Genomic DNA, 15,669 nt, shown 5'->3' with positions numbered 1-15,669 from the left:
GCAGGGAGTGTGACTTCAAGCCAGAGATTAGATTCTTCCCAGATTCTAGAGGGAAAAAACTCCAACCACATCACAGCTGCTCACCATTGACATAGAGACTGTTACTGTCCAGGGTGTAGGGGCCCAGCTCTTTGATGCCATTGGTCAGTTGGCTCAGCTCCCAGTACAGCTGCTCTCTGTTGAGTCCAGGGCTTTTGGGGTCAAGATGGTGGGTGCAGATGGCATCCACTCCAGTGGCTGCTCCATCCTTCTCGGACCTGGGGAAGGTAGGAGGAGGAATGACAATGAAAAGAGTACCAGGACTTGTCTTGAGATTGCTGAGGGAAACATGTCAAGGAACCAGAGGAAATGAGAAACCTGGGAAAGAGGTGAGAAGCCACACCTAGATTTTCTGAGTGCACTGACTATTGTCTTGCTTGGAACTGTGAGCAGAATCACGGATACAACCATGCTTATCAAAGTGCAAGGTGAAACCTACATTCTCATGGCATGGGGACAGGAGAGCCCAGACTTGAGTCCAGTGAAGAGCTGGAAATGGGGATGAAAGCACATGGATGAGGCATGATTGTCTTGGGAGAAATTCTAGGGACAGAATTTAACACCTAAATGAAAGGGAGTGGCAGGGGAAGGAGGGAATTCAGAAGGATCATCAGGGTAGAGGCTCAATCCTGATGATGGACCATGCAGATTCTCCCTGTTGAGGTGGGGTGTGGGGGTGTTACTATCAGGAAACACATTGGTCCTGAAGTCAGTGACTCCTGCATTCCCCTTTTGGTGAGGATATCCCTAGGAGGTGCAGCAAGGAGGCAGTGCAAAGTCTATTGGAGTGGAAACAATTGGGGCAGCCAGGCTGGATCTTCTAAGGTCTCACCTGAGAGAGGTCAGTCTGCAGCCAGAGTACAGAGGGCCAACACTAGTGTTCTTGAATACAGGGCCAAGCTGTGAAGGAAGGAGAGGAAAGAGAGTAGGAGGGCTAAGGTGCATGTGTGGGGGGCAGAAGTCAGGTGTGTGGAGCAGGCACCAGTGGGCGGGGCTGGCCTCAGTAAGCAAGGCTTGCATCCTTTGCGGGCAAGGGTGAGATGGGTGCAATCTTCTTCCACAGTTCTGGCTTGGATGATGTAGGAGGGACTGGGTATCTGGGGAGGGGCAGGAATAAAGTGGGTAGGGCTCTCACCAGACCCTGTAGGACGCTCTCTGTGGTGTTGAACTTCCTGGAGCCAGGGTGATGCATATCCTCCTCGTACTGCAGGTTGGTGATGGTGAAGTTGAGGGTGAATGGCACCAGGAGAGGGCCAACGACTGCAGTTGGAATGGGAAATAAACACTATGTTCAAAGCAGAGAAAATAGGAGTTTGCAAGAGACTTATCTTTCAATATACGTAGAATTTAAATTGAGGGACAAAATATTTACCATGCCTCCCTTGCCTATAATAATACAATTTATTTTTATAAAAGTATATAATAGTAGATGCTGAGCATAGCTTTTGGTGAATATGTATTGCTCAATACTGTCTGACATTTTCTGTTAACTTTATTGTCACCATCATCACCATCACCAAGATTGTCACCATCACCATCATTATTATCATCATCGCCACTGTTATCACCACCATGATAATCCCCATCATGACCACCACAAACATCATCACTCTCAACACATCATCATTGCCATCATAACCCCACCACCATCACCAGAATCATCCTCATCACCATCATCATTGTCATCAACATCACTACCACCATCATCAAGATCACCACTATCATCATTATAAACAGCAACACTACCACTATCATCATCTCACTCAATACATAATTACTATCATAACCTCTACCACCATCACCAGCATCATCCTCATCACCATCACCATCATCATCAACATCACTACCGCCATCATCAACAGTATGACCATCATCATCATCATCATCATAAACAATGTCACCACCACCACCATCATCATCCCATTCAACACATCATTATTACCATCATAACTATCACCACCATCATCATCATCACAAGAATACAAGCTCACTGAGGGCATAGGTTGTTTTAAAATTGATTTTCTTTTTCTTACTGTATTCCTGGGGTCTGGTACACAGTAGGTGGCCAAAACAAATTTGTCCACTCACTATCACTAGATTTACTTTGATTTTCCATCTTTATTTGAGTGAAAATGACAGAGATGTTTACACTAATCAGGCACGCTCTCATAGATATGTCATTGACTGATACTTACTCGTGGGGCTGGAGAGGGTGGATGGAGTCCCTGAGGTTCCAAAATCCACTATGGAGGTCCCAGGAGCTGAGGAAAATTCCTCGTCAGTGAAAGCAGAAAGCACTCTCTTGGCAGAAATGGCAAAAGGGGAGACTATTTATAGGGTTTGTTGCATGTGTGGCTTGAGCTGGGTTGGTCTCTTGAGCTGGGCAGAGGGGCGCTTGAATAACTTCTGCCCTCCTAACTTGTTTGCTCATGAAGAGGACTTATGGGTTTATGAGGAGGGGCCAGCTCCTGCTCCTCTTGGTGTAGGAACCGGGGCATTTGGACATGAGTTGAATACTCACTGCTGGTGGTGGACACAGAGCTCCGATGGGTGAAACCTGCAAAGAGAAGGAGGGAGGAGAGTGGGTAAGAGACAGGAGGGGTGGGGGACCAAACGGAGGTCAATGCTACCCTGGTGCAATGAACTGAGTTTCATGGTACAGGGACCATTGAAGATTTCCTATCAGCATCTTCACATCAGGAAAGAATGCCCTGAAGGAACACAGTCCACAATGATAACGAAACCATGAAGTTCAGACCTCAGTCATCCCATGTGGAGCATATGACAGAATTTTCAAAAGCCAGGCAGGGAGTGTGACCTCTAATTAGAGATTAGAGGCTGCCTGGCGGGGGGAAGAGATTTTAACCACATCACAGTCACTCACCATTGACATAGAGACTGTTCCTGTCCAGGGTGTAGGGGCCCAGCTCATCAATGCCATTGGTCAGCTTGCTTAGCTCCCAGTACAGCTGCTCCCTGTTGAGTCCAGGGCTTTTGGGGTCAAGGCGGTGGGTGCAGATGGCATCCACTCCAGTGGCTGCCCCATCCTTCTCGGGTCTGGGGAGGGTCAGTGGGAAAAATGACAATGAAAAGATTATCTAGGAAAGGTCTTGTGATTGCTGAGGGAAGGACAGCAAGGACCAGAGAAATTAAAAATCTGGGAAAGAGGTGAGAAGCCACATCGACTCTTAGTGCATGCACTATTGTCTGGCTTAGGTCTGTGAGCGGAGTCACGGATACAATTACTTTTATAAAAGTGCAAGATGAAACTGAAATTTTCATGGACAGGACGGGGGGCCAGACTTGAGCCCAGTGAAGAGCTGGAAATGAGGATGAAAGCACGTGGATGAGGCATGATTGTCCTGAGAGAAATCCTGGAGATAGAATTTAACACCTAAAGGAAAGGGAGGCACAGGGAATGGAGGGAATTCAGAGGGATGATAAGGGTAGGGGCTCAATCCTGATGATGGGCCATGCAGATTCTCTCTGTTGAGGTGGGGTGTAGGGGTGTTACTATCAGGAAACACACTGATCCTGAAGTCAGTGACTCCTGAATTCCACCTTTGGTGAGGATATCCCTAGGAAGTGCAGCAAGGAAGCAGTGCAAAGTCTTTTGGAGTGAGAACAAGTGGGGCAGCCAGGCTGGAAATTCTAAGGTCTCACCTGAGCAAGGTCAGTCTGCAGTCAGAGTACAGAGGGCTGACACTGGTGTTCTTGAACAAGGGCCTGAGCTGTGGAGGAGGGAGAGGGAGGTGAGTAGGAGGGCTAAGTTGTATGTAGGAGCCAGGCAGAAGTGAATTGGGCAGGGCTGGCTTCGGTGGGTGAGGCTTGCATCTCTTCTTTTTTTTTTGAGATGGAGTTTCGCTTTTTAGCCTAGGCATGATCTTGGCTCACTGCAACCTCTGCCTCCCAGATTCGAGTGATTCTCTTGCCTCACCCTCCCAAGTAGCTGGGATTACAGGCATGCACCACCATGCTCAGCTAATTTTGTATTTTTAGTAGAGATGAGGTTTCATCATGTTGGCCAGGCTGGTCACAAACTCCTGACCTCAGTGATCCACCCGCCTTGGCCTCCCAAAGTGCTGGTATTACAGGCGTGAGCCACTGCTCCCAGCTGAGGCTTGCATCTCATGGGGCGAGAGTGAGTTGGGTGTGATATTCTTCCATTGCCCTGGCATGGATGATGTAAGGGGAACTGGGTATCATGAGCAAGGCAGAGTGTGGAGGGCAAGACACTAACCAGACCCTGCAGGACCCTCTCTGTGGTGTTGAACTTCCTGGAGCCAGGGCGACGCATGTCCTCCTCATACTGCAGGTTGGTGATGGTGAAGTTGAGGGTGAACGGCACCAGGAGAGGGCCAGCAGCTGTAGTGGGAGTGGGAAATAAACATTATGTTCAAAGTAGAGAGAATAGCACTTTGTAATAACCATATGCAGTAATTAAATTAAGTGACATAATAAATATTTTCCATGCCTTTCTTATCTATGATACAATTTATTTTCTAAAGTAGATTATATAATAGTAGTTAGATGCTGAGCATAGCTCTTGGCACATATGTAGTGCTCAATATTGTGAGGTGATATCTGTTATCTTTATTATCACCATTATCATCATCACTATCATAGTCATCATTATTATTATTATCATCATTATTCTCATCACAAGTACCACCAGCACCACCATGATGATCCCCATCATGGTCATGATCCACAAACATCATCATCACCATCATCACATTCAACATATCATTACCATCATAACCCCACCACCATCACCGACATCATTCTCATTACCATCATCGTCATTGGCATGAACATCACTGTCACCATCATCAACAATGTCAGTAGCATAACAATAATAATAATCATCATCATCAACACTACCACCATCACCATCAGCATCATCACACTCAACATATCATTACCATCATAACCCCACCACCATCACCAACATCATCCTCATCCCCATCATTGTAATTGTCATTGACATCACCATTACCATCATCAACATCACTAGCATAATAATAATCACCATCATCAACACCACCACCATCATCATCACACTCAACTTATCATTATTACCATAGTAACCCCCACCACCATCACCAGCATCATTTTCTTCAACATCATCACCATCACCATCATCATCATCAATAGCACCACCACCAACATCATCATCATGACAAGAAAACAAGCTCACTGAGAGCAGAGATTTTGTATCAGTTTTGTTTTCCCTGCTGTATCTCTAGGATCTGGTACCCACTAGGTGGCCAACAAATTTCATTGGTCCACTCACTGTCAGTAGATTTGCTATGACTTTCCATCTTCATCTGAGTAAAAATGACAGAGATAGCATGCTGTAATAGAGATGTCATTAACTGGTACTTACTCGTGGGGCTGGGGCTGGAGGATAGAGTCCCTGAGGTTCCCACATCCACTGTGGAGGTCCCAGGAGCTGAGGAGAAGTCCTCATTAGTGAGAGCAGAAAGCACTACCATGGCAGAAATGCCAAAAGGTGACTTTTATAGGGTTTGCTGCATGTGGGCTTGAGCTGAGTCTGTCTTTGAAACTGGGGCAGAGAGGAGCCTGAATAACTTCTGCCTTCCCAGCTGCTTTGCTCAAGAAGACTTATGGGTTTATGAAGAGGGGCAGCTCCTGCTTTGCTTTGTGTAGGATCATGGGCATGTGGAAATGAGTTGAATACTCACTGCTGGTGGCGGACATAGAGCTTCGATGGGTGAAACCTGCATAGAGAAGGAGGGAGGAGTGTGGGTAAGTGATGAGGAGATGTGGGGGACCAATTAGGGGTCAGGGCTACCCTGGTGCAATGGAAGGAGTTTCATGCAACAGGGACCATTAAAGATTTCCTATCAGCGCCCTCATATCGGGGAAGAATGCCCTGATGGAATTCATTCCATGATGATGAAGAAACCGTGAAATCCTGGCCAGGTGCGGTGGCTCAAGCCTGTAATCCCAACACTTTGGGAGGCCAAGGCAAGGTGGATTATGAGGTCAAGAGATCGAGACCATCCTGGCCAACATGGAGAAACCCTGTCTCTACTAAAAATACAAAAATTAGTTGGGTGTGGTGGCATGCATCTGTAGTCCCATCTACTCGGGAGGCTGAGGCAGGAGAATTGCTTGAACCTGGGAGGCGGAGGTTGCAGTGAGCTGAAATCATGCCACTGCACCTCAGCCTGGCAACAGAGCGAGACTCCGTCTCAAAACAAAGAGATAATCTGAAGTCCAGAACTTAGTCATCCCATGTAGAGCACAGGGACAAATTTTCAATTGCCTGGTAGTGAGTGTGACCTCAAGCCAGAGATTACAGGCTGCCCAGCAAGGAGGAAGAGGAAGAGCCTCCAACCACATCACAGCTGCTCACCGTTGACATAGAGACTGTTCCGGTCCAGGGTGTAGGGGCCCAGCTCCTGGATGCCATTGGTCAGGTTGCTCAGCTCCCAGTACAGTCGCTCTCTGTCCAGTCCGAGGCCTTCAGGGTCAGGGCGATGTGTGCAGATGGCATCCACTGCTGTGGCTGATCCGTCCTTCTCTGGCCTGGTTAAGAACCTACATATGCTTAGTCAATCCACCTCTCCATCCTTTTGTCCTTCCTTTCCACTCTTTGTCAGCCCCTAATGCGAAATCTGGGGAAACTGTGGTTAACAAGAATGTGGCTCTCAGTCCGGGTGCGGTGGCTCACGCCTGTAATCCCAACACTTTGGGAGGCTGAGGCAGGTGGATCACGAGGTCAAGAGATTGAGACCATCCTGGCCAACATGGTGAAACCCTATCTCCACTAAAAATGCAAAAATTAGCTGGGTGTGGTGGTACGTGCCTGCAGTCCCAGCTACTCGGGAGGCTAAGCCAGGAGAATTGCTTGAACCCAGGAGCCAGAGGTTGCAGTGAGCCAAGATCACGCCACTGCACTCCAGCTTGGGCAACAGAGCGAGACTCTGTCTCAAACAAACAAACAAGCAAACAAACAAAAAGAATGCGGCTCTCATCAGAGAGATGCCTACCATAAACAAATTACTAGGATTATTAGTGGAAGCAGAAAGCATTATCATGGCAGAAATGCCAAGAGGTGAGACTTTTATAGGGTTTACTGCATGTAGCTTGAGCTGAGTCTGTCTTTGGAACTGGGGCAGAGGGGAGCTTGAATAGCTTCTGCCTTCCCAGCTGCTTTGCTCAAGAGGAGGGCTTATGGGTTTATGAGGAGGGGCAGCTCCTGCTTTGCTTGGTGTAGGATCCTAGGATAATAATGCCAAGGATCTGCATGGCCCCGAATAAGCCTCCTAAAGTACCAGATGTGCGACAGCTGTACTTAGGGTCAATCTGTAATCCGTGGCAGTGGCCCTTGTACTGGTGCGCGTAGCAGTGGCCCTCCTACTGGTGCCCACGGCATGGTGTTTTCAAATGGCGGGATCAGAAGGGTCAAGTAATCGTCTCTAGATCCTATGGACCAGCAGGGCTAGGAGATTTGTTACGAAACTTAAAGGACCTGAATGGCTTGGGAAAAATGCCCTTTTTGGCTGGTCTGTCTGAAACTGTGGCTGGTCCAACAAGCAGTCAGAAGGTCTTCGTGTCTCAGCACCTGTTCCTGGCCACAGGACATGGACTCATCTACCTGCCCACCCACTATTGAGTGATTACAGGAAAAGGGGCTCCTATGTCCCAGGGTTGTGAGTAGCTCTATAGTACGAACGACTTTATAGTAACAACTACCATTTATTAAATACTTCCTATGCAGCAGGCCCAGCATTTTGTATTCATAATCACATATTTTCATCCTCAAAGCATCCCTATGGGTTGGTACTGCTCAATTGCCCCGGTCAGTACTATACTAATTATATTATGTATAACACAATTATACATAACATAAAATATATAAATATGTAGATCTGTAAATATAAGCTTAATATAAAATATATATGATGTTGTTTTGCATTTGATACATTATTATATTATATAGCATATGTAATATATATTATTATACCTCTTCCTAACATATATTAAATTGGTTTATATGTAACTATTTTATATAATTATACAACTATATAACTATTATGTAACTATTTTTTATATAACTACCATATACCTCTACCTAACATATATTAAACTGATTTATATATAACTATTGTATATAACTACATAACTATTTTTATATAACTACCACATACTTTTAGACGCTTCTTGACTCATGATGGTATTATGTCCTGATAAACCCATGTTTTTTATTTTCTTTTTTTGTTTTTGTTTTCTTTTGTTTTTGGAGATGGAGTCTCACTCTGTTGCCCAGGCTGGAGTGCAGTGGTGTGATCTTGGCTCACTGCAACCTCTGCTTCCCAGGTTCAATCCATTCTCCTGCTTCAGCCTCCTGAGTAGCTGGGACTGCAGGTACCCGCCACCACACCCAGCTAATTTTTGTATTTTTAGTAGAGATGGGTTTTCTCCATGTTTGCCAAGCTGATCTTGAACTACTGACCTCAGGTGATCCACCAGCCTCAGCCTCCCAAAGTGCTGGGATTACAGGCATGAGCCGTGCACCCAGCCTGTTGTTTTGCTTTTTGGAGACAAGAGTCTCCTCTGTCATCCAGGCTGGAGTGCAGTGGTGTGACCTTGACTCACTGCAACCTTCATCTCCTAAGTTCAAGTGATTCTCATGCTTCAGCCTCCCGAGTAGCTGGAACTACAGCTGTCACACCACATCTGGCTAATTTTTGTAGTTTTAGTAGAGACAAGATTTTGCCATTTGGCCAGCCTGGTCTCAAACTCCTGGCCTCAAGCGACCCACCTGCCTCAGCCTCCCAAAGTGCTGGGATTACAAGTGTGAGCCACCATGCCCGGCCCTGATAAACCATTGTGAATTGAAAATATCATAGGTCAAAAATGCCCTGTAGCCAGGCGTGGTGGCTCATGCCTATAATCCCAGGATTTTGGGAGGCCAAAGTGGGAGGATTCCTTGAGCCCAGGAGTTCAAGGCCACCTGGGCAACATGGCAAGACCCTCCTCTCCACAAAAAAATTGAAAAAAAATAGCCAGGTGTGGTGACACACACCTGTAGTCCCAGCTACTCAGGAGGCTGAGGTGGGAGGATCACTTGAGCCCAGGAATTCGAGGCTGCAGTGAGCTATGATCGCACCACTGCATTCCAGTCTGGGTGACAGAGCAAGACTTTGTCTTAAAAATAAAAATAAAAATAAAAATAAAAATTGACTATACCTAACCTACAGAACATGATAGCTTAGCCTATCCTACCTTAAACATGCTCTGAACCCTTACATTAGCCTACAGTTGGGCAAAATCACCTAACACAGAGCCTATTTTATTATAAACTGTTGAATATATCATATAATTTATTGAATATTGTACTGAAAGTGAATGACAGAATGGTTGCATGGGTGTTGAAGGTATGCTTTCTACTGAATGCATATTGCTATGGTATTATCACCAAGTTTGAAAAATCGTAAGTTGAATCATTGTAATTCATGGACTGGTTATATATAGAATATATACTAGATATATGTAGTAGTTATATGTATCCACATGTATACTATATATAATATATGTATATATGATATGTATTTATACTTACATACTTTTATATATTATATATTTATACATATTATATTATTATACATGATATATATTATATGTAACAAATATATGTTAGATTATAATATATGTTATATGTTAATGTCAGATATGTTATATACATCACATATATGTTATATACATCATATATAACATAAGTTATACATATATGTTATATAGGTATATATTATAACTATATATAATGTGTATGTTATATGTGGTACATAATACATAACAAATATAATATATACATTATACATAACAATTATATAATATATAATTATATACAATATGTCATATATAACATATACATTATATGTAACATAATGTATATTAAACTGATTTATAACAAAATGTTTGTTATGTAACATGTAATATATGTTATAACATATATTATAGCATATATCATATGTTAATGTCAGATATGCTATATACATCACACACATATATGTTATATACATTATATAACATAAAAGTTATACATATGTTATATATGTATAGGTTATATTATATATAACAATACATAATGTATACATTATATGCTATATATAATTTATAACAACTATAATATATACATTATATATAACAATTATATAATATATAATTATATATCTATATAACATATACATTATATGTAACATAACATATGTAACATGTTATGTTATGTACATATATGTTATATGTAACATATGTATGTTATAGATACATGTACTATATATGTTATAACATATAACATGTATACAATATAACAATATGTATAATATATACATTATACATAACATATGATGTATATGTATATAGCATATGCATATAAAATGTCTATAAATATGCATTTATAAAATATGCCTCAATATGTATATGCACTATATGTCTATATATATATTTTGTGTATATAATATGTCGGGAAACAGGGCACAGAAGATGTCAGGCACTTGCTCAGGGTCACAGAACTCAGTAAATGGCAGAGCTGGGTTGGTTTAGAACTGAGGTCTGCCTGAGTTCACCAATGCTCTTAGCCACTAGGGCACCCTGTCCCCGCTTCCCCCTGGGAAGGAAAGGAAGCTGGAGGTAGATGACTGATAAAATGGGACTCTTGGGAGAGACACACTTGGAGATTCTGTGAGAGAGGTGTGAAAGGTGAGAATGCCAGGCAGGAAATGATATCAACCAACGTCTACCCTAAAAGACCTGCCCTTTCCAGCACTCAGGTACAGTGCCCTCGGCGCCTCTCAGTCTCCCTCAGAGCGGCCAGGCCCTCTGTGGCTGCATTCTGAGTCACTCAAGAGCTGACCTCCTGTGTGTAAGGGCTGAACGCCTTCCTTTCTTCCCCTCTTAGATTCTCTGGGAAAGTTCCTTTAGAGGGAAGTCAGATTGGGGTTTTCCACATGTTGCAAGGGAGCAGAAGAGGCAGTGCCACCTAAGGGATAGGAGTTTGGATCTAGAACCTGAAGTGCTGGAGTTGCTTCGTGTACCCTGGCACAAGCCACTTAACCTGGGCCTCAGTTTCCCCTTCTGCTCCTGTTTCATGAGACTGTTGCAAACATTGATGAGGCATTAAATATAAAGTACATAATGCCCCTTGGGTCTTAGGAATAGTTAGCTGCTGCTGGTGGTGGTGATGCTTAGTATCCATGGGCAATAGTTGTTCCAAGTATGAACAGAATCAAGGAGCCCAGAGACTAGGGTCATATTCACCTGTTGGGTTGTGTTTTCTTGGGGAGGGTCTCACCTGAGTGAGGCTAGTCTGCAGCCTGAATAGAGGAATTCCAGACTGCTATTCCTGAACAAGGGTTTGAGCTGCAAGGAAGGAGAGGGGAGGTGAGAAACAGAAACAACAGCTGTGGGAAGCCAGGAAGAGTGGGGCACTGGAGGGGTGGACCAGGCTGGAGTGATGTGGGTGGGACAGGATGAGGTGGGCGTGACTGAAATAAGTGGGCATAGCATGGAAAGGTGAGCGTGGCTGGCATCAGTAGGCGGGGAAGGGTGAGGTGGGCTTGGCTAAAATCAGTGGGTGGGGCAGGGAAAGGTGGCTGGGGTTGGATGAGGTGGCCATGGCTGGCATCAGTGGGAGAGGTAGTGTGAGGTGGGCGTGGTTTGTCTAAGTGGGCGGGGGAGGAGTAAGGTGGGCGGGGGAGGAGTAAGGTGGGCGGGGCTCTCACCAGACCCTGCAGGACTCTCTCTGTGGCGTTGAACTTCCTGGAACCAGGGTGCCGCATGTCCTCCACGTACTGCAGGTTGGTGATGGTGAAGTTGAGGGTGAATGGCACCATGAATGGGACTGTGGCTGCTGCAAGGAAGGAGAAAAGAAGACCACGCCTGAGTCAGATCTGAACTGACTCTAAGTCAATTTCTGAGGACCCAGACAGAGTGCTTGAAGCAAGAGTTTGAAGCAGACAGGTGGGTGCTTTAGTTTGGACGGATAACGGAAAGCCAGGTAAGGAGAAAAGTGGGATGTTGCTAAAATGCATTACCTGGGCCCAGAAGCAGGTTAGGGGACCAGGGTGGGTGTATTGGGTCAGAATGTGTGACTACTGGAAGCTGAGGTCTCAGACTCTGCCAGGTGCCCATACCCACCCTAACAAACTCTAGCTGAGAAGTTAAAAGAAAAAAGGACCGGGACAGTCTCATGCTTTGGGGAACAAGAAGGAAAAAAAGAGTCAACTCAATCCCATTGAACATTGAACAACAACAACAAAACATCAAACAGCAGTCCTTAAAGCAGACCTTCTCTCACCTGCTTTACTTGGCTACCCTTCCCCACCCAATCCCCAAACTCCCAGAACTTGCTCTTCCTTTAATAAAGAGGAGACCACACGCTAGACAGACATAGTTACCATGGTTATGGCCACACTAGTGAGTCAGATTTGTTTTCAAATCCCCTCTCTGCCCCTCACCAGCCAAGTGACCGTGGACATGTTACCTGTCCATACCTCAGTTTCTTCCACTGTAATACAATGGGCATAATGGGCCAGGCGCGGTGGCTCATGCCTGTAATCCCAGCACTTTGGGAGGCCAAGGCGGGCAGATCACTTGAGGTCAGGAATTCGAGACCAGCCTGGCCAAGACGGTGAAATTCCGTCTCTACTAAAAATACAAAAATTAGCCAGGCTTGGTGGCATGCACTTGTAATCCCGGCTACTCAGGAGGCTGAGGCAGGGGAATCACTTGAACCCGGGAGATGGAGGCTACATTGAGCTGAGATTATATCACTGCACTCCAGCCTGGGCTACAGAGAGAGACTGTCTCAAACCAAAAAAAAAAAAAAAAAAAAAAAAAAAAAAAAAGGCGACGAGGGGCATAATGATATTTTGGAGGGAAATTAGGAAGGTTACATGACTGTTAAAAAGAGCACATCTCCAGGGCATTACACTGAGTGGAAAAGAAGCCAGATCCAAAGGTGACATGTTGGACATTTCCATTTAAATAACATACTCAAAATAAAATTGTAGAGAGGGAGATGGAGATGGAGAGCAGAATAGCAATGGTTACTCTATTCAATAGTATTGGGCTCGGTGGGCATGATTATGAAGGGTAGCATGAGGGGAATCTTTGGGGGAATGGAACAGTTCTGAATCTTGATGGTGGTGGTGATTATAGGGCTACGCCCATGTGATAAAAATTGCATAGGGCTACCCACACACACGCACACACACATGCATGGACACACACGTGCACATGCACACACACATGCAAAGACTCACACATACGTGCACACATGCATACACACGCACGCACACATGCACATGTGCACACACATGCATGCACACACGCACACACACGCAGGCATGCACACATGCACACACGTGCATGCACACACACAAGCTGATATACGCACACACAGGTAAAACCAGTAAAATGGATTTTAACAACGTCAATTTCCTGCTTTTGATATTGTATTAGAGTTATGTAAGATGTAGCCACTGGGGAGAAACTGGGTGAAGGGTACAGGGGAACGCTACACTATTTTCGCAACATCCCCTGAATTTATTTATTATTTATTTCAAAATGAAAAGTTATTTATTATTTATTTATATTATTTTATTATATTTATTATTTATTTCAAAATGAAAAGTTATTTATTATTTATATTATTTATTATTTATTTTATTATATTTATTATTTATTTCAAAACGAAAAGTTAAAAATAAAAAAATAGCACATGGTATGCCATATAGTAAGTGCTCAATAACTTGGTTGTCTTTTATTGCTAATTGTAATTGCTTGTTCCATTTCAGTCTTCCTCAATACACTGTAAACTTGGTGAGGGGAGGGACTGCATTTGACTTAATCAACATCTTATCCCCTCTGCCTAGCCCAGAATAGGGGCCTGATAAATATTTGTTAAACCAAATTCCCTGGTAGCCCCCGTGCTAGGTGTTCTTACATAGAGTTGCATTTAACATTTGCAACCAATTTATGAAATATTATTGTCCCCACTTGGCAGGTGAGAAAACTGAGGTACTGAGAGGGGAAGTAAATTGCTCAAGGTCAACATGGCTGGAGAAGGAGGAGGACCCTTCTGTTCTTGATGAGTTCGGCGCGGAGCGGGGATGACCATGACTGCTCCAGGCTTCCTCATGCCATCTTTCCCCAGCATTTCTCAGTTACATATATAGTTTCTATAACTATAGGTATAGAAATATCTATAGTTATATACAGAGAAACATACATATATAACTATATACAGTTGCAGATATAGAAACTCTATCTATAACCATATGTATAACTATAACTATATAGAGAGACACTATATATGTAACTATGTGTTTTATATATGGTTACTATATGGTAACTATATATATGGTTATATATAACTATATATAGTTTATATATAGTTATGGCTATATAAATAGCTATATATAACATATATGTTACATTATAATCATAAATATATTTTTATATAACATAATATATAATATATATGTTATAACATATATCATCTAATCTGTCTGTCTATCTATCTATCTATCTATCTATCTATCTATCTATCTATCTATCTATCACCAAATAGAAACTTTTGAACTGGAAGATAAAGTAACTGAGATAAAAAGAATTCAATGGACGGGCAGAATGGAGCTGACAGAGAAAAGGCTTGGTGATTGTGAAAATATTCTATAAAAATTATTAAACCTGAAAGTTGGAGAGGAAAAAAAGGTTGACAAATAACAAAATGAACAGAACCTCAGGGTCTCTTGGGGCAACATCATTTCATTGGAGGTCCGAAGGGGAGAAAGAATCAGAGCAGAAAACAAAGTTGAAGATATAGTCTCAGATCATTTCCCAAATTTCTTGAAAAACAAACACTTTGAGACTCAAGAAGCTGAGAAAACTTTAAGCAGGATAAACTCAAAGAAAACCATGCCCAGACACATCGTAATCAAACTACGGAAAATTAATGATGAAGAACAAATTTCAAAAGCACCTAGAAAAAGTGACATCATTGATCATGGAATGACTTGCTTTATAATACACATTACATACGTACAAGCCCAGAGGAGTTAGGCATGTCACATAAATGGTTGAATTGATTAGGGCAGAGCAGTGAGGAAGTGGAGAGTGAACATCCTGTCTACAGCATGTAAAAAGTTTGCAGTATTGTGACTCACAAAACAGGAGGCCGGAAGGAAGAATTTAAATTACAGGACACCAGGTTCTATCCAATAACTCCAGAATCACAAGGCAGGGTTAAGGGTTAGGAATGCCCAACTTCTATCTTTTTTTTTTTTTTTTTTTTTTCTGAGATGGAGCCTAGCTCCATTGCCCAGGATGGAGTGCAGTGGCATGATCTTGGCCACTGAGAAAATTTCCAGATGAGGCAGGAAAATTGCATGAACCCAGGAGGTAGAGGTTCCAGTGAGCCAAGAGCGTGTCACTGCACTCCAGCATGGGTGACAGAGTGAGACTCCATCTCAAAAAAAAAAAAAAATTAAATTAAAAAAAATAGAAAGTTGAGAAGATACCAACCATAGCTGGCCTCCAGGAATCGCTAGTGCAAAACTCCTGAGGCTGGACAGAGGTTAGGGTGCTAGAATA

At 43.4% G+C, this 15,669-nt stretch overlaps 1 protein-coding gene and 1 long non-coding RNA gene across 2 annotated transcripts in view; one reads left to right on the top strand and one right to left on the bottom strand.

Moving 5' to 3' along the window:
• Positions 1 to 15,669, top strand: part of LOC126942911 (uncharacterized) — a 600,821-nt gene that overhangs the window by 468,295 nt on the left and 116,857 nt on the right. The gene's annotated exons all lie outside the window — the stretch shown is intronic.
• The window catches only part of MUC16 (mucin 16, cell surface associated), a 150,815-nt gene that overhangs the window by 77,381 nt on the left and 57,765 nt on the right, over positions 1 to 15,669 (bottom strand). The window contains 13 exon segments of the mRNA XM_050771029.1: positions 85 to 257; positions 872 to 939; positions 1,175 to 1,299; positions 2,235 to 2,300; positions 2,561 to 2,596; positions 2,924 to 3,096; positions 3,703 to 3,770; positions 4,280 to 4,404; positions 5,429 to 5,494; positions 5,748 to 5,783; positions 6,425 to 6,597; positions 11,366 to 11,433; positions 11,796 to 11,923. Of these exon segments, the coding sequence (XP_050626986.1) occupies positions 85 to 257; positions 872 to 939; positions 1,175 to 1,299; positions 2,235 to 2,300; positions 2,561 to 2,596; positions 2,924 to 3,096; positions 3,703 to 3,770; positions 4,280 to 4,404; positions 5,429 to 5,494; positions 5,748 to 5,783; positions 6,425 to 6,597; positions 11,366 to 11,433; positions 11,796 to 11,923 (1,305 nt within the window).

This window comes from Macaca thibetana, chromosome 19 (assembly GCF_024542745.1).
Source record: "Macaca thibetana thibetana isolate TM-01 chromosome 19, ASM2454274v1, whole genome shotgun sequence".
In the NCBI taxonomy this organism is placed as follows: Eukaryota; Metazoa; Chordata; class Mammalia; order Primates; family Cercopithecidae; genus Macaca; species Macaca thibetana.
Note: the sequence above shows the minus strand (reverse complement) of the source record. Positions and strands in the feature narration are given on the sequence as shown.